We start from the raw sequence: 19,009 nt of genomic DNA on the forward strand, positions 1-19,009 counted from the left end.
AAATGTTCAGGACTGACTGAAATGAAAATAAACTGCAGGTGAACAAAGACAAGAAATGACAGAGGGGGCTTTTTTTAATTCACCCTCATCCCATTTCAAAATGTCTCCCCCCTCTTGAACAAGAGCACCTCTCTTTGTCTGTGACATCCTCTCGTCTTTTTGTCTCACACTCACTCTCTCTCTCATCCAACTTTCTCTCATCACCTTTATTCTTCTTCTTCTTCTTCTCGTATTCTTTCACATCATATTCTCTTTCTCTTTCCCCCCTTTTCTCTCTCCGATTCATCGCTCTGTCCTCCCCCTCTATAATCCTCTTCTCTCCTTCTTTATTACCCCCCCCCCCCCCCCCACTATCTCCCTTCTCCCCAAAAACTTTCTCTCCCTCCTCTCTCATTCTTTCTTTCTTTCACTCCCTTCATATCTCAGTGACAGAGCTCTCCTTTGTGTTCGTCTGCAGCCTTCTTTTTCTCTGCTAATGACGTCTGGCACTTCCGCTGGCCCTGTCAACAGAGACTGTGTGTGTGTGTGTGTGTGTGTGTGTGTGTGTGTGTGTGTGTGTGTGTGTGTGTGTGTGTGTGTGTGTGTGTGTGTGTGTGTGTGTGTGTGTGTGTGTGTGTGTGTGTCAGAGCTGAGGGCTTGCTGTCTGCACTGGGTTGTGGAAAATAACCACCTTGTAATACAGTGACTAACACACTGATGACTTTCTTTAAGTAATATTCGATGGTTTATTTGACTTACTGTCAATGAGTGCTGCTTTAAGAATTGCTGGTGAATTTTAAGGCCTGATTTATCAGATTCTCTGAACCATAAAGCTCCCCTGTGCTTCAAAAACGATTAAAAATAACACATACATGAGCCACGATGTTGCACTGGGTGACATGCTCCTGCATTACCATGATATCACACTGTAGTTTGATGTTGAGTCAATCTCTGCAGCAGCTCCACTGCGCTCTGATGCTCCAAGTCGATTTTTCAACAGAGCCCAGAACATTAAAATCGTCCCCGGACAGGAAGCCAGACGAGGAAACGCGCAGAGCATCCAGTCGATTTCAAAATAAAACAATATACAGACGTCAGATCCGTATATTGCATCAACTTATTTACATGTTGTGTGCATGTTGTTTTCTTTATTCCCACCTGATCTTGTAGTTCTCCTATGATCAAGGCTTTTTAAAGCAAAAATAAAATTGTGATGCAAAAAAATTATAATGGCATAATCATGTAGTTTGAAACATTATACAAGTGTTACATGTTTCAAAATAACTGCAATAATCTTGTTTTTTTTTTTTTACAAATGGTGCAGCCTTGCAGAATAGAATAGAATTACTTTATTGATCCCAAACTGGGAAATTGTAGCGTCACAGCAGCAGGTTATCCAACACACAATATTAGCAAATAAACACAATATAATATTAAATACAAAGTAAATAAGCACTAAAAATATCAAAACTAAGAATGAGAATATATACAACCAGGATTTAACTAAGCATTACTAGTCTTAAATATGAAAGTTTAAATACAACATTCTTTGCTGGAGGTAGATGTAAATGTGCAAAAAGCAGAGTTGTAAATGAACAGTAGGTAGCTGTCCAGAGCTGTGCAATCAGTGATACATATGTTAAAGTGCAGGACTGTAGACATGTTATCAGCAGAAAGTATTCAATATAACGGTGAGTAGACAGACAAATGAAGTGAACTTGAGTGCAGGGATAATTTGTAAACTTAACATTGTACAGAGTTCTAATAGTCCAGCAGGGGACTTTCTGATAGTGAAGCTTTATTCAAGCCTTGCTGCATTGCAATCCAACAGCACAGCCTCAGTTCATAATGTGTTGTTCAAAATGTGTGAGCATGTTATTCAAAAAAAATGGGGATGATCCAATGACAAAGGGATGATCCAATGACAAAGGATTAGCTTCTCAGCTCTCTGGTTCTATGTTGCGCAATAACACTGATTTTCGTCAATGGACACCTGGGTGGGATTTCCAGTATTTCCAAACTTCCGAGGTTGTCTGATCGGAGGCAAAACATTAACAAGCCCAAACAAGGGGACATATTTGTTAACTTTGTATAAAAGGAGGGCTGCTTCACTTGAGCGGGATGTTTTGAGTTGCAGTTCAGTCCAAATGTCATTGGCAGGAAAAGTCAAGGTTTTTGTGCCAAAGGCTTTTTCCTTTAAGAGAAATTGTGTTAACGAAAGAACCTGCTATCAGAGTGTCAGTGAAACTATTCAGAAGTCCCCTGCAAGGATCCCACCAGCTGGATGAGTTCACGTTTAAGTAATGTAGTAATTATTAGTGATGAATGAGAGACGTTTGGGGGTATGTGTTGGATTAAACTCCTGAGAGCATGGAGTTGCTTTCTGCTAAATATTTATATCATCCAGGCATTTTCATATTTTAGCTTGTTTTGTTCATTTCTTCAGTTTGTACCGCCTGTCCTCACCCAATTCCTCCCTCCATTCATCAATCAATCAATTTCAATCAATTATTATTTGTATAGCGTCAACTCATAACAAGTGTTATCTCGAGACACTTTACAAAAAGCAGGTAAAAGATCTTACTTATTGTTATGTTACAAAGAGCAGGTAAAAGACCTTACTCATTGTTATGTTACAAAGACCATCCATCATGAGCACTTTAGCAAAGCAGCAAAAGTTACAGTGGTAAGAAAAAACTGTCTTATTAAAAGGCAGAAATCTTCGGCCGGATCCCCGGCTCATGACGAAACAGTCTTCACAGGCCTAGACTGCTCCGGGCTTGGAAAGGGATAGGGGGAGAGATGGGTTTCTGACTTATTTACATTCATCCTTTGCCCATCCATCTCTGTTTCCCTCTCTTTTGGATCCCGTCCACTCATCTATCTTGTGCTCTCATCCACCTCCTTCAGCTCTTCAGGCTCGGGCGGCGTAGGAGACCGCGTCCTGGCTCAGCTCCTGACAGAGATGGACGGCATCGAGCAGCTCCGGGACGTCACCGTGCTTGCCGCCACCAACCGGCCCGACATGATCGATAAGGTAAACAGACGCCCGGCTCTCTTGTCTTCATCTCTTGTCTTCCTCCTCTTTGGTTCCCCCTGATTGATAAGGGGTTTGAGGGGATGTTGTGTGTTTGTCCTGCTTGTCTCCTCCTGCCCCCTCCCTTCCTCTTGTTGTACATGATTGATAAGGTCAAAGGTGGCCTGCTCCTGCCTGTCTTCTGAGACGCTCTCTCTTTTGATGCTTTTGTGCAGTTTGGATTGGAGAGAGAGATAAATGTTTATCATGCTGGAAAGTACGGGGGGAGTTACCTCAAAACACAAGAGGTCTATTGCATACACAGAGGTGGTTTTGTCAGATTGATTACAAACCTGACTCCATGGATCAGATCTGTTTTTATAAAGAACATCTGTAGAGAAGTTGATGCTTTTGGACTAAGTTGGATGTTATTATGTTCCTGTCTTCACATTTTCTAAGCAAAGGTTGGATTGAAACAGCTGCTTTGATTTTTGATTTTTTCACGTACCTGAATTGGATTAGACAAACAAGTCTTTCCTTACCCCTCTTATATTAAGCCATGCAAATGAAACAGTTCAAGTGATGGCAGTGTGGATTAGTCTGTCTTCTACTTTGTTCAGTGCTGAATTATTTCAACACCTAGTGGATGGATTGAACTGGACATTTGGTGGAGGCCCACTAGAAACCCAATGACATCAGTGATCTACAGACTGTCATGTAGAGCCTCGAGCCGGCCAAAGTTTTCTCCACTTTGGTGAATTATCTCTTCCTTCGCTTGACTTATTCCCTCAAAAGTCCTACATTCAAATTTCCATAGTTTTCATCCATTCATTGGATTAACATAAAAATATTATGACCCATTACCTGCCACGCTCGGTCCTTTCCCAAAATACTTAACGGTACATTTTGTGTTTCTTCATTGATGGATTTTTTTTACTCAGCTCACAGCACACACAACTTTTAAAAATGCTAAATATACAACACAGTGCAACTGAGCAGAAAGCTGCTGCTACGGCTAATTGAGTGCAATTGATTAGCAGCTAAACCAAGACTGTAACTACCAAGACCAATATACCTTCTTGGATTTTAGATGCTACCATTCTCATTTTGTTATCAAAGAGCAATGAACAACATATTATCTCTAACACCCTGATGAAGGCCCTCAGGCTGAAATGCGTCTGCGTTTTTCCACTCTTTTTCTTACCTTTCCACTTTAACCTCTCCCAAAACAAGTGGGCCTGTAACCGCTTCAGAGACCACTCCACAACCAAACGGGGGTAAGCTGGTCCACTGTTGTTTTTCCAGGGATTTGTCCGTGCTACAGCGCACCTTGTATTACCCAACATTACCCCACAAACATTGAGCACGCCAGCTTTCATTCATAGTTTTAGTACAATATATTTTACCGAATCTCCAATTCAGGAAAACATCACAGTCAAACTTAATTGATAATATTTTATCCATATTTTATCAGAATCAGAATCAGAAATACTTTATTAATCCCAGGGGGAAATTTGTTTTGCTACAGTTGCTCATAACACCACAAATTAGTAGGAAGTACAAATTCACAATATAAAATAAAATAAAAATAGTATATAGTAAATATAGTAATAGTATAACAATATCATAAGAATAAGTACCAAGTGAAAGCAATAATAAAGTAGTATAAATAATAAGCTATGTAGGCCTATGGAGTCAATAATCCTGTATCTGTGTCCATTACTTGTTAGCAATGAGCTTTTGAAAAACAAGGTTTCATGTAAAACATTGCACCCATTATGTGTTCTGTCAGGATTCATTTATAAAGCAATCAACCCAAATGTTCAGGTTTCAGCATCAGGTTGTTGCCATGAATCAGGCCCGAGCCGAGACAATGACAAATAACTGTAAAGAAGCTGTTTAAATTAGATACAGAGCGATCAAAACACAGGTAATACATAAACATCTTTCTTTTCTTTGTACTTCCCTTCCAGGAAAACTTGAGTTCATGATGATGCTATTATCAGTCTTTTTATACCTCTGCTCCCCATTCATTTTATATTTTCCGCCCTTTTATCTCCCTCTCTCTTCCTCTTCCCATCCACAATAGCTTCCTTTGGTCTCTTATCCGCCCATCTCTGTCCCTAATGAAATTTCCTGAGTGCTGATCAAAGAAGGAGTCTGTGCCTTGTCAAAAAGGACACATGAAGGGAAAACGTCGCGGTGCTTCTTAAGCTCCTGCTCGGCCTGCAGTCTGTCTCTTTGTCCACTCTTTTTTAATTTTTTTTTATTATTTGGATCTCTTCTTCCACTCAGTGTAAATATTCTGGTACCTTTGCACTGCGCTCCACCGCTGGCTTCTTCACCGCCTCTGTTACTACCTCCAAAGATATAATACAATATTCCTATATCTTGAACATTTTGAAGCTCAAAATAAACTTGAAATCACTTTTGGAATAAAATCATGAAATATGTTAATCTCCACACATTACTATCTGTTACTCCAGCTATTCCATCATTTATTTTGTCCTCCATTTTCTCCTTAAAACCCTTTGATTTGCATTGTAACCACACGGTTGACCTTTTTTCCGCCGCCATATTGCTGTATTTAAAACTCTGAAAACCTATCTTTGGCTGTTTATCCTCATTCACCTCACTGAATAGTGTATGTCACCCAGATTATGTCCAATGGGTGGCGCTGCTGTACGTCATTATCATTGTCTTAAAACTGTGGAAAACACCGGGAGTGACTCGCCGCTGCACAGCTCCTCAGAAATCTCACAGAACGAGAGCAAACGTCTTTTCACATATCATTTATAGACCCTCAAACAATCATATTTTAGTTGAAGGAAATATATCCGACAACAAAATCTATATCTTCGATTCCTCAGAAAACACGGTTGACCGCTCGGTTGAGTTGCCAGTCTACGCAAACGGCCTGGCTCAAGTCGCTAATTTCTTATTTTGTTCACCTTTTCTAAACATTTCTACTCATTCAGTTTGTCAAATAAATTATTTTGGGTTATTTTAACAAGTTCTTCTCTCTGTGATGTTTACATCTAACTAAACATTTTGTTGCAGAAATGAAAGAAATCCATTCATGCCCAAAGTAACCCTAAACAGTCAAGTCAACCAGCTGGTTGACCTGCATATCTGCTTCCTGATTGGTTAATCTGAAAGATACAACCTGAAATGTTGTTTAATGAAGAGGCAGGAACACAATTTTACCAACAAATATTTTTTTTGCAAATGGATTTCTTAGTGTGGAAGTGAAAAAAGTCAAACATAATGTTCACACATGTTAACTAAGAAAAGCCGAACATGAAGCGGAGCGTCTGCAGTTGTTTCATGTACACTGAAGCTGCTCACCCAAATCTATTAGTAACTCAAGATACTCCTTGGAGAGATCCTCAAGTTTTGGGCAAACGCTCCACCCCGCTCCCCGATTACTGGCCCACTTGCGGAGAATTGATGTATCTCTGCGGTTGAGGAATGACAGGAACTTCCTCCAACTCTGCAACTGGTTGCCGTCTCTATTCAGACTCCATTAGCAGCGTGTTTGCATGTGTGTGTGTCTGCAGGAGTGAAGGATGCATTAATAGAAAAAAAAGAGAGTGAGACAGGAACTCTAACAGTAGGTAAGGGGGTCAAGCCCCTTGGTGGACAGATGGGGAGACCCCATGCGTCCCTCCACAAGCTGGCCTCCCTCTCAGGAAGTGGTCTCCCGGGCAGCTGAGAAATCAGATTACCTCCTCCTGCCAGCGCCCCCCCACTGAGGCTGAGTGTGAATGTGTGTGTGTTCAGCAGGGTTCAAGTCATTTGAATAGAGAAACTATGACACACATTTGGAAAGGAAGCTGCCAAATGGTCAGATAGGCACCCCACTTTCTCACCCTCACCCCCCCCCCCTTTTCGGTTTTAGCACCCAACCCGCCCTTTACCACCACAGACGCTGCCTGTCAGTTCACACCGGAGATGGGCGAGCATTTCCATACCAATGGCAGGATATGATGGGACAAATGAAGATTAATGGGACGCCTGGGTGTCAATGAAGTCATTGTGGACTGTAGGCTGAGGAGGCTCCTGGGGGCCTCAGCTGTTTGACGGACAGAGTGGGAGGGCTGGAGGGAGGAAGAGAGGGGAGACGGCGGCGTTTACTTCAGTTTGAAGGGAGCAGGCCTGATGTCTGTCTTTCAACTGCTGCTACTGGGCCATTTGGATTCTGACTTCTTATCTCGTCGAAGGTTTCTCTTTTTTTTAGACAAAACCTTTGAAGTGCTTGAATGAAAATGCTGTTTTAATAAGATGCTGGCTGTTAAAAAAGAAAGCCTTGTAAATGGAAGCAAAATATTAGGAATACATGTTTTTTTGTTGCATAAAATTTTGCATGTGTATGAACCTCTGCGTTACTTTAAAGCTGCTTTGAGGAACTTTCAGTTTGTGTTGATTTTGGCGCCCCCTGTGGACAAAACGGTACCTCTTATCACTTTGCCAATCTTGTACTTTATAGTAGTAGTAGTAGTAAGTGACACCCTGCGGCAGCGGTTTGATGCATGCAAATTTACAAAAATAAATAAGTTATAATTCTTGTTACTGAAGGTCTTGTTTGCTTTTAAAGGTCAAAAAGAGTCATCGGCTTGTGCAAGACCTTCTTGGGATGGCAATGGGTTCAAGGGCAAATTGTGAGCATGCAGCTAGATGAGCAGTTTAGCCACCAAGGCATTTTATTGAAGATGATTGGACAAACTTATTACAGGCCTGGGACAAACACCTAATTTGGTTAATTGCTGCTTTTTGGGTAAAAAGAACACTCAAGAACAAAACTTACTTTAACAGGGAAACATTCACTGATCAGAAGTTTGTGACTGTTAAGAAATTTTGACTGAGAATTCAAATAGATCATTAGGGTCTTGGTTGGCTGATTCAGGCTTACAGCCTACTGTATGTTTGACGTCGACATTGAAGTCTGTAAACAGAAAACAACTTACACTTCAATGCAGGTCATATATCATTTATATATCCCTGTTTTTTGTCCTCCTTCATATCTATTGTTCATTATGATTTTAGTGTTGCCCTACTTCTTGTCGTTGTGAAACATGAAACTCTAGTTTGGCCAGAAAACAACCTGATGATACAAATCTCTCATAGCTTTGCCATTGACCAGTAGAAAACTGTTTTATTGGTGCATTTTGCAATGCATAAACTAATACCACTTTCTTCATTCTTCATAGGCTCTAACAGGGCCGATAATATCCGCCAACCAATGTATCCCTTGGGCTCTAAATAAATACAGACGCCTGTGTTTTTTTTATAAGCAAGACATCCTGTACCTTTGTAAAGTCCTTCAACTCTCCTTGGCCCTTTTGTGTAACAACAGTGACAAACATGATCAGCTATGCAACAACAGAACATGTGACTAATGCAGCTGAATCACATCTTTACCAAAAAAAGACATTTCACACAAACATCAAAAGTTCCACCACTTCCTCTCTCTCTCACATTTGCGTCACGACAGTGATGAATGCAAACACTCATTATTCTCGACAGCAGCCAAATCGGAATAATCTGTTCTAGTGTCAAACAAACACGTTGTCGTAAATATCAGAGTTTTAAACTTTGATGCAAAAGATCAAATGATATCGATACTTATTTGGAAAACCATGAATACCATCAATACCAACAAATACCATCTAGTTTTTGTTTTTAATTACCAAAAAAATAATTGAATTGCACTAATACATAGGCAATATTTCAGTACTGAAACGTTGCCTATGTATTAGTGTGATATGGCAGTGTCTTCAGTTGTCTCCAACAGTAGGGTTGGACTCAATTTAAAATCTTCCATCTCAATTATCACTTGTATTTCCACAATTTCCCAGTTTGGGATCAATAAAGTAATTCTATTCTATTCTATTCTATTTGTAGTCCAGCTGAATTGATGTGTGAATTTGGATGGACCACAGCTGCTCTGTCTTTCGCTGCGGCAGCATTGGGTTAAAAATACGACTCAAGTTCTGAAGGTTGTTTCCATTCTGCCAATCATTGAAATATTAGATATTGTTTATTTTAATAAAATATTTGGTATGGAAAAATATCAAAAAGTTTGCCATCTTTTTGTACATCAAATTGTATAAAGCAGTGAAATGCTTGTTTAAGCTACAGTGGCTAATCTAAGTAGGTAGAGTTCTTTCCTCTGCATGATGACATGACACCAAACAATCCCCCCCCCCCTCCACCTCCTACTGCCCCGCTCCACCTTGAAAAAAAAAAAAAACGTCCTACACTTCCTCTTTCCTTTGTATTGTGCCAATCACCCAAGCCCACCTCTGACCTGCCGTGACCGGGCTGTGGTGATTGATTAGCACCACCAGGAATATTTACCCAGCCCACTCAGTAGGAAGAACTCGCTGTCACTCTGTTTGTCGAGCAGCTGTCCATCTTAACTGATTGTACACACAAACACACACTCAACAAAGATGCCCCCTTTTTTTTTCCATTGGTAGTTTGAGTAAAACCACATTTTCCATTTCAGTTTGTTAGGGTTTTGAATCCATTGGTGGCTTGTTCCTCAGGAAAAGATAGAATTGTTGGTTTGTTGTTGAACTGAATGGACTATTTGTTTACCCTCTAATGTCTATGCCATCAGGAGGCAGGCGTGCTTACAGTGGGGAAGATTACTAGCAGATGGGCCTTTGTTTGGGACTAGAAGTTCCCAAATGGGCTCTTATCAGACACAGGGGTGAAAACAAAACAGAGGCGATAGAATTAAAATGGAAAGGACTGTATCTCTATCTATAAACTCTATAGCTGTGTCCTTATTCTGCGGCTGCATCCTTCAAAGGACGCATTTCAAGACCAATTACATCACATGTCAAAGGCTGTCCCCGTTTCTAAGCCTCGTTCAAATGCGACCGACAAAGGCGGCCTTCTTCTCCCAAGAAACAAATGATTTATATGGAACATCCTTCATGGCCCGACGTATCCCATGATTCATTGTGAGCCAAGATGGTGGACTCTCGACCAGCTGATTAATACATTTCTGAAGTGTAAGTAATTGGCTTCAGCTCAATCATATAGCTAGCAATACTAATGTCTGAAAATGAAAGGGGCTTTCATACTTCAATTTATCTTAAAAAAAATAACAGCTAAAGTTATGTGATGTTAATTATGTTAGCTAGTTTTGTTGCATCTTTCGATGTTGCTTGGCTTACGCTAACGGTTCAGCCTGAGTGGTCTACGCAGGCTAAGAACGCCGGGTCCTTTGAAGGATGCTAATCCTGAATTGGGACCCAGCGTGTTGGGCAAATCAACATGGCGACTCCAGGCTTTCTCATGAGTTATTTTCCCTTCAGGTTGACGACTGTGATATCATTGCTATTGTATTTATCCAACAACCAAAGGTCATACTAGGTTTAAGGGGTATTATTGATTTAACAATGGTTTTAATCAAAGATGAATGGAACATTTCCAAATTTGCAAGGCTGGATTGAAGGAGAGGATGCTTGATATTTTGATTTGTGCTAGTTGCATGACTCTTGGAAAGGCAGTGTTTAGTGTTGTGTTAGTGTAACATTTAGCATGTTGGAATACTAACGTGCTAAATTAAAATAAAGTAAGCGTTGTATCTGCATTTCATTTAAAATCCTGGTGTACAAAATGCCATGACTGTGGTTTTGATTGATTAGCACCACCAGGAATATTTACCCAGCCCGCTCAGCAGGAAGAACTCGCTGTCACTCTGTTTGTCGAGCAGCTGTCCATCTTAACTGATTGTACACACAAACACACACTCAACAAAGAAAACAGTTCAGCCACCAACACGTCTTTGTGATTTCATAATGCTGCCACAACAGCGTATTACTGGTGTCCCAGTCTGTGATTTCACATTGCAGCACCAGGGTCCTATTGGCTCTGCAGTCTTACACTGATCCCATCTGGCCCCTGTAACACCTCTCGTTACTGTTTTTACTGTTTTTCAGTTCAAATCATTCTTTGTTTTTCAACCTTCATTTCATTTCTCAATCCTCTGGCTGTCAGTTTACTCTGCAGTTTGATGAGTGAATTCACTTTAGATTCGTAAATATCCTCTGGAGGACACCTGTTTTCATCCCACTCTGTTACTGGTGAACGTCTTTCAGTTGTTTAACTATGAATGTACTCATAAATCCTGTCCTGACAGGCAAGAGCAGAGTCCACACAGCGTCCCCCCCTCCCTTGTTACCATAAATTGTGCCAAATGGCTGTTTGAGTCACAAACCAGCTCTCCAGGTGCGTTACTTCTTTGGAACAGTTATAACACAGAAAAAGTTCAGCTGCAAATGCTCGTTTCTGCCATATAATAAAACACAAAGATTCTTAAGGATGTATTTTATTATCTGGTCAGCGCAGTCTCTGAACATGACTTTAAGGATATTTTAATATTTTATATAATACAAAGCTTTCCCTAACATTTCTGTGTTATAAAATTTCAACAATTCCCCTTGTTGTGTGTTCTCTCAATTCTACTTATTAGAGACTCCTCCTTCTAAAGAAACGGCCCTCCCTGTGTTGTAGTGTCTCTTCTGAACAGGAGATGGCGCCAAACCTGACATGTATCGCTCCTTTTGGTTAACAATTTCCAATGCTTACAACTCCTACAGGTTATAATCCTCCATTATGAATACACATGGATAGAAAAAAGGGTTGCAAACTGCAGGTGTGTTGTCCAGTGGATGAGGTCAGTAACCTCTGTTTGGGGATGGTTCACTTTCAACTGAGCACAAAGTTTTAAAGAAATCAGTTGAAAGGAGAAATACATTATTCAACTCAATATGTTCTGTGTTTAGAGTTTTCTTGGTTTTGAATGATTACAAATTCATCTCAATTTATCATCAAACATTCAGTCAACTTGAATTTTTAAATGGCAGCCAGAACGCTCATTTTTCAAAGTGTGTAAATGTAGCTGTTATTTCACATTTTCGCTGAAACGTAGCTCTGCAACGTGATGAATTCATCTAAAAAAATAAAAATAAATCTTGCCTTATGAGATCTTTTTATGAGCCTTCATGCTCTTGTTGTGGCCCATCACATGTTTCCAGCAACACAGGCTGCATTGTAATGAGCAGCATGTGACTACTTCATCTATCTATGATCAAAAGTCATGCCTTTTTTTTTTTCCAGAGTTAGTTGTACTTTTGAATCCAAGACCGGAAAGATCACAATTATATATGCGTCAGCTGGATCTTTACTCGTGCATTTTTTAAAATTTTGCACACTTAACCGAACAGAATCTGGCCCTGTGACTTCTCCTGCACCAAGTCGATTAATGTGCATAAATTCATGCAGTCCTTCTGTGGTCTTGCTGGGCTTCAGCAGCGGGAGTCGTGCAAAGTAAACACCCGACATCAGGCCCGTACGAGCAGCTTGAACATCTGCCAGCGTTTTCCAAGCCAGTATGGACGCAGCTAATTGTAATCACAGTCGAATTCCTCCAGACTGTAATTAGCGGGCCACTTTATAAATATTCAGGCATTAGCTAAGTATAGCTTTGATTTTTCCTGCCCCTTCATTCTGTAGCATTTAGTACTCATATCAGTGTGTGGCTGTGTGTGTGTGTGTGTGTGTGTGTGTGTGTGTGTGTGTGTTTGTTAGTGGCCTCCATTCTTATATTCTTGCATGCTGGTGTCCCAGATCTTAATCAGTGTTTTTTTTTCTTTTGTTATCACCTGCCTGGTGACCCAGAATGGCGGGGTTTTCCACCTCATCACCGTCTATTATCTGTCCAATATGTTATAGATATCATCAAAGACAAAATACATGCATTCTGTTGCTGAGCTTGTTTATTGGAACTGGCATTTTATTAGTCTATAGCTGCATCGAACAATGTAAGGTGGATTCTTCCGTCTATATTCATTTTTGAGCCATCTTTGGGTGTGTCAGTAAAATGGTAAAAATCATTAAATAGCTTAACTTTTTTTTTGTCCAACCAACAGTTTAAAACCCAAATATTTGTAAACGTTTTTAAATAGAGGCGTCCGTGGCCTTGTGGTTGTGGCGCGCGCCCATGTGCAGAGGCTGTGGCCGTGGGTTCAGGTCCGACCTCAACCTTTGCTGCGTGTTGTCGCACACTATCTTGTCCCAGCATTTCCTGTCTCCTTGCCTAGTGAAGGCAAAAAAGCCCCCCAAAAATAGCTGGTTAGTGCTCGGGGGATATAAAAGGTTAAAACTGTTTTCCTGTGTGATGATTTTCATTGCATTCTGTAAAGTCTACAACGTGCAGTTTCTGTGCAGCTGTGTGGAGTTTGTAATCCTGCTAGCTTCTGCTGCAGTAGACGAGCTCTCAGCATACCTTAACATTAATAGTTGTCACATAGCCGCACACCTCTGCTGGTCATTATTGTCTTTACTTTAGGAGTCTTTAAAATCAAACCAGCGCCTACAAGGTTTATTTACTTAAAGTCCCACTGTCTGTGATGTTTTCAGAGTTTTCAGAGTCCTATCTTCAGTTTGTTTACATCGCCAGGACGGCCGGCTGACTCCTCCCCTCACGTATAAAAGTTGTTTAATTGAGGGACTAGAGAAAAGAAGAATAACATACTGTACTCACTGATTAACTGTGTTTCTAGATCACGCTCATTTCAGGTAAATTTACATGCAGTGTGAAGATACGAGCATAATAAAGATCGCTAGCTTTAGCATGCTAACACAACAATGCAGCGCGAGTTGTTTTGGTTTCATGCTGGTGCTCAAGGGCGACATCTGCTGGATCAAAAAAATCACATGTAAAGCCTTTAACAGAACACCACCGTTTTCTTGAAATGTAGGATTATGACCTAATGACGGAGTAGAGCTGTTAATAGTGGCGCCACATCCCTGGTCCAGTTTTCTATATATCCCCTTCACTTTTCACAGCGAAACAGCCGCTTGTAGTACACACATGAATTTTCAATCGTGTCAGGTGCCATGCAGTGGTTGATGGTGGCGGCTGCACTTGCGGCCATGATGGGCATGCCTCAGCATTTCAAACTGGTTGATTGGTCGCACTGCTATAAAGCCAACTATTTAGATGGGGGGGAAAAATGCATCTTGTTTTTTTACGGTTTGTTGCCGTAATTAGTGTTTTTTGCTTATTGTGATGTCATTTCTTGGAGGATCTTTGAATCCTTCATATCCCTGAAATCTGTGCAACCTAAAGGTTATGTAAGATATGAAGGTAATCCTCGGGCTATCTCCTGCCGCCCATTCATTGACACAATGTGAAAACTTCTTAAATCATAAGAAAAGGTTAAGTGTTTATGTTTTTAAAGTACAGACAGCATGATGAGGCAAAAGACAAATCTCAGCTTTACACTGCAAAAAGAATAAAAGGCTATAGGGATGATAACTTTTGTTTAAGATTGACTGTTATATACAGTAAAAACTTCAAGTTTCAACATCTTGATTGTTTGAAATATTTAATAGTTTTCTTGCATGTACTTCCTGTAATCCTTTCTGAATCAATCCCTCTGCTGGGATCAGAATAATCTTTATTTTTATCGCAATCCCAATCCGATTTCAGGACTTAAACATTGAGGAATCATCAGCGGAAAAACATCAGGTTGAAATCTGGCCGTCAGTGCCTGTGTTGTGTTTCACTGTCCTGGCTGTAGATTATCCATGCCGGTCACTTCTTCTTCATTTACAGTAACCGGCAGAGGGCAGGGTTTAATTGACTCAGTGTAACAGGCCAAACCATTTTTGCATTAAGAGTGAAAGTTTTAAAAAAAAGTCCATCTACTATGTCAAGGAAGATTGGGAAAATAACAAATGTTATTATTAAAACATGGGACTATTCACACGACCCAGCCAACCCCAGGAGGTCTGTTATAAAAGGTGAAATGAGATTTGGGGTTTTCATTTCACGAGAAATTTCACGTTTTCATTGTGTGTCTGAAGCTTAAAAACAACAGCAGACTTGTTGTTTCATTTTGTCATTTGAATAACTGATTTATCGACGTTTCATTTCAAAACCAGACCTAACCCTATCTCACTCCGCAGTGAAGTAGCCTAAAGCAAAAAGCCATAAAACTGTGTGTTATGCTGTGCTTCTGTTTATGTGTTGGCTTGTATGAATGCCTCCATAAAGGCTGTGCGTTATGACTTAAGGTGAAGAAAGCCTCCTGTCAGCACTCAAAACATTTCACTCTTTTGTTTTTCAGCGGAAGATCCTCACAGTTTCTCTCCGTGAATACCTTTTTTTGTTTTGCACTTTTCTTTGGCTCAGACCTCCACCTGAGCCGAGCCTTCCCTCAACAGGAAACAACCCTGAGCTCTAAAAAAAAAAAAAAAAGAGCGGCAATAAGCCAGCCAGTCAAAACAGGCCGTGTACTTTATTCTGTGTCGGCCGTGACGTTATCATCTCCCCGAGCTTTTGCTCTCCTCTCGCGTCGAGCCGAGCATGATGGAATCTCTATTGGTGCTGTCTTAAAGGATTAGAGCTTATTCACAGTTTTTTTTCCTGACTGCACAGTTTTGAATAGGGCCCCCGCTGCCACAGAACAGGGTGTGCTGCTGCTGAAGCCGGGCCCGTCCATTTGTTATCCACACTGTATAGATTTGAGTGTCCCTCCACTCAAACGCTGTGTTCTTATAACCACAAGCTGCAAGTTTTGATATTATTCTCTCTTTGCTTAAAACGCCCTCTAGCTGTCTTGTTTTGAGAGCGTTCAAAGTGAATCCCGCCGTGGCTTGTGTTGCAGAAATGAGAAGGCACAGTGAGAGTTTTGGCTTGTGGCTTAGTGGAGCTACAGTGGCAAAAGAAAACAAAAAGTGTGTGTGAGTATCCCTGTGTGTCTTTGCAAGCCAGTAATGGGATACCACCAAGGGATGGATGAGCTCTGGGAAGCAGCGTGCATGTGTGTGTGTTTGTGTGAGCATTGGGGGAGCCGGATCCCCAGGCAAGTATCAAACTTCAAGGGCTGTATTAGTATCAGCTTACACATGTGTGCATCCAAGAATACCACCACAAAAAGCCTCCAATCTGAGGAAAAACCTGCAAGACCAGACAAACTTTAGTGATTTAGCCACTGAAAAAAGGTGTGTGTGTGTGTGTGTGTGTGTGTGTGTGTGTGTGAGGGTAACTCAGGGGGGGGGGGAGAGAAGTAGCTTGTACAGATAAAGTTGATAAGAAGAGTTAAATGCAATAATATGGATTCCTATTCTGATCCAGTACACGATGCATGCTGAAAATGTGATGGTAAACGGTCAGAAACACCTTGTATTCACATCAAAACTTAATAAAATAGAAGTTAAGATTTCAATACGTTGCTCTGATTTTTGTGTTTCCACAGTAATGATTGGATTAAGTATTTATTTTTTTCTTCTCTTGACAAAGCGTTACCAGAAACGATATAAAACGTCTCATTTGTAAACCAAAAGACACGTTTCAGTCCGCTCCTCCTCTGTGTTTTGGTGAGCTGCAGGGAGAAAGACAAGAGGATGGTGGAGGGAGGTGTGTGTGTGTGTGTGTGTGTGTGTGTGTGTGTGTGTGTGTGTGTGTGTGTGTGTGTGTGTGTGTGTGTGTGTGTGTGTGTGTGTGTGTGTGTGTGTGTGTGTGTGTGTGTGTGTGTGTGTGTGTGTGTGAGTGTGAGGGTGGCGGGGGTGATGGTGGGGAGTGAGTGAGTGAGTGAGTGAGTGAGTGAGTGAGGGAGGGACAGGGAGGAAATGAGGGCTCTTTGTGCTCTGCTACCTGGCAGACATCTCCAGCATGTGTCGTCTTGCCTCTTGGCAAGCCGAGACCACCGGCGCCCTTGGAATGCTCTCGGTTCAGGAAATCTCGTTTATTCTCATAAATGCTCCTCCTAACCTCCCATCATGCAACACTGCTGCAGAGTTTGAGTATTTCTCAATGGGTCTGACTTTTTTGTGTATAACTTGTGCCCCCTTTTCTTTATTTGTCTCTTGTGAAAACAAAGGTTCTTCTGAACTTGTCCTGTCAGTGGAAGATAGAGGAGCGGTTGAGTTAAATGCTTGTACACAATGTTTACGATTCAGTTAGCATGATAATAGCTTAGCATAAAATGAAATCAACAAAGAGAGCAGATTGTATGTTGCTCCCTCTTGATATGCACAAAACGTGCAGATTTGCCTCATGTTACTGTCTTCTCTTTAAGTCTGTTATTTCAGTATTAGTGCCCTAACTCTGTCGTCTTTCAACTGGAGGGTTGGGGGTTCGATTCCCAGCTCCTGCAGCCACATATCCTATGATGCACCTCAAGTTGCTCCTGCTGCTTCTTCATTGGTGTGTGAATGTGTATGAATGGGATGAGTTACTTCTGATGGTCACTTTACACAGCAGCCTCTACCATCAGTGTGTGAATGTGTAGGTGTGACCTGCAGTGTAAAAAGCACTTTGAGTAGTCAGAAGACTAGAAAACTTCTACACAAGTTGAAGTCCATTTACCATTTAAAAAACAAACGTATTAAAGTAAGTGGAATTTACTGGTTGAAAATGTTTTTGATCTGAAATAATTGAATAGATAAGCAGTGACACAGTAACCTAGAGTGCAACATCCCCGTATTCTGACCGCATATGAATACTTCTGGATTTGTTGTTCTCAGCTCTGTGTTCACGCTGACGATACTTCACTTTCACTAAAACACTCAAACATGTTTCCTACTTCCCTTTTCCAACCGTTCGCCCTGCTACCACATGGGGGAAGAGAGACGGCCTCGCCCTACTCAGGGACACTTGTGTAAATCAGTTCTTGTGATGAAAGATACAAAACTCAAAGTACTTGGTTTTTTCCAAAACAACAAACGCCAACCAGAGTTTACATTTTTAGACACTTCAAATCCATTATTACCCCTTTTCTGAAGATTATTTCCTTTTTAATATAGATGCAAATGGAAATAACAGGAGCAAAATGTACTGAAACATTCAGAAGTGACACAAAATACAGCAACCGGTCTTCCCAGGATAAAGTGCAATAAAGAAAAGGGGACGAGACATTTTAGGAGAGCGCTGCTCGTCAGGATCACTCTCTGGAGCGACAGCACTATGTAAAGGCTCAATGGTGGGTTTGGGTGGGGGGGGGACTCCTCTCTCTGAGTATTATTTCCCCGTGTTCAGTATTTCTTCATCTGATAAGCCTTAAGACTCCTGCAGGTTTTACTCAAACTGGTCTACCTGGATTGTATTTCCAGTCACACCTAACTGAAGCTACATGCCCCCACCAAACACAGAGACAAATCCAGAGCCAAACCAGTGGGGGGGGGGGGGGGGGGGAGTGGGGGGGGGGGGGGGGGGGGGGGCAGGGGGGTTTACTGGTTACATGCTAAATGAACTCTACTGCTTTTATTTTAGTATATGATGACATCATTCTAATTTGACTGTTTGATGAATAGACTATAAATGGGCCACCTGTAGGGGCATCAGCCGGTCTGTCTTTACTCTATGTTAGACCCATTGAGTAGGAAGGAGTCATCATTCGCCACCATCAGGATACAGTCAGACCCACATACAGAATAGGAGCTGGTAGGGGGCCAACTGGGGGGGGTGCAACAAATAATACCCCCTTTGTATGTTCCAAATATCCCCTGCTGAAGCTCCCTGAGCCCGACTCTCTGCTCCATGGGATCCCAACATCACATTAAGAGCTGCTTACAAGTGGATAAGGTGTAAAGTTTTTTGGGGGGGGATTTGAAATGAGAGTTGGAGGAGGGGGGGGGGGTTACGTGCTGTTGCAAAGGGAGCTACAGTGTGTCTCGTTTTTTTTCTTCCCCTGTGATAAAAAGCAGGCGTTTTTTTGCCATGTTTGGAGAATCGCTAAACAAATGGGCCATTATTTGTGGCAGTCATTTCAGGGGGGCTCACCGGACAGGCCATGGGGAGTAACGGTAACCCCGATGTATATCCTCTGCCGGGCTTCAGTCGTCTTCATCAAGATTTAAGTTACCCATTGTAGCTGAATGAAATCCATCCCCACCCGGCCCTGATGTGAGGGGGACCATTTGGCTGTCAGAGGAGGAGTTGTGTTTCCATGTAGCAGAGCTGTATGTATACATCAGTGCTGCTTA

At 41.4% G+C, this 19,009-nt stretch overlaps 1 protein-coding gene across 1 annotated transcript in view; it reads left to right on the plus strand.

Annotated features, from left to right (window-relative positions):
- The window catches only part of afg2a (AFG2 AAA ATPase homolog A), a 149,336-nt gene that overhangs the window by 47,533 nt on the left and 82,794 nt on the right, over positions 1 to 19,009 (plus strand). Inside the window, exon 15 of the mRNA XM_061047682.1 lies at positions 2,890 to 3,016. Within this exon, the coding sequence (XP_060903665.1) occupies positions 2,890 to 3,016 (127 nt within the window). The remainder of the gene's footprint in view (positions 1 to 2,889; positions 3,017 to 19,009) is intronic.

Source organism: Labrus mixtus, chromosome 10 (genome assembly GCF_963584025.1).
Source record: "Labrus mixtus chromosome 10, fLabMix1.1, whole genome shotgun sequence".
Classification (NCBI taxonomy): domain Eukaryota; kingdom Metazoa; phylum Chordata; class Actinopteri; order Labriformes; family Labridae; genus Labrus; species Labrus mixtus.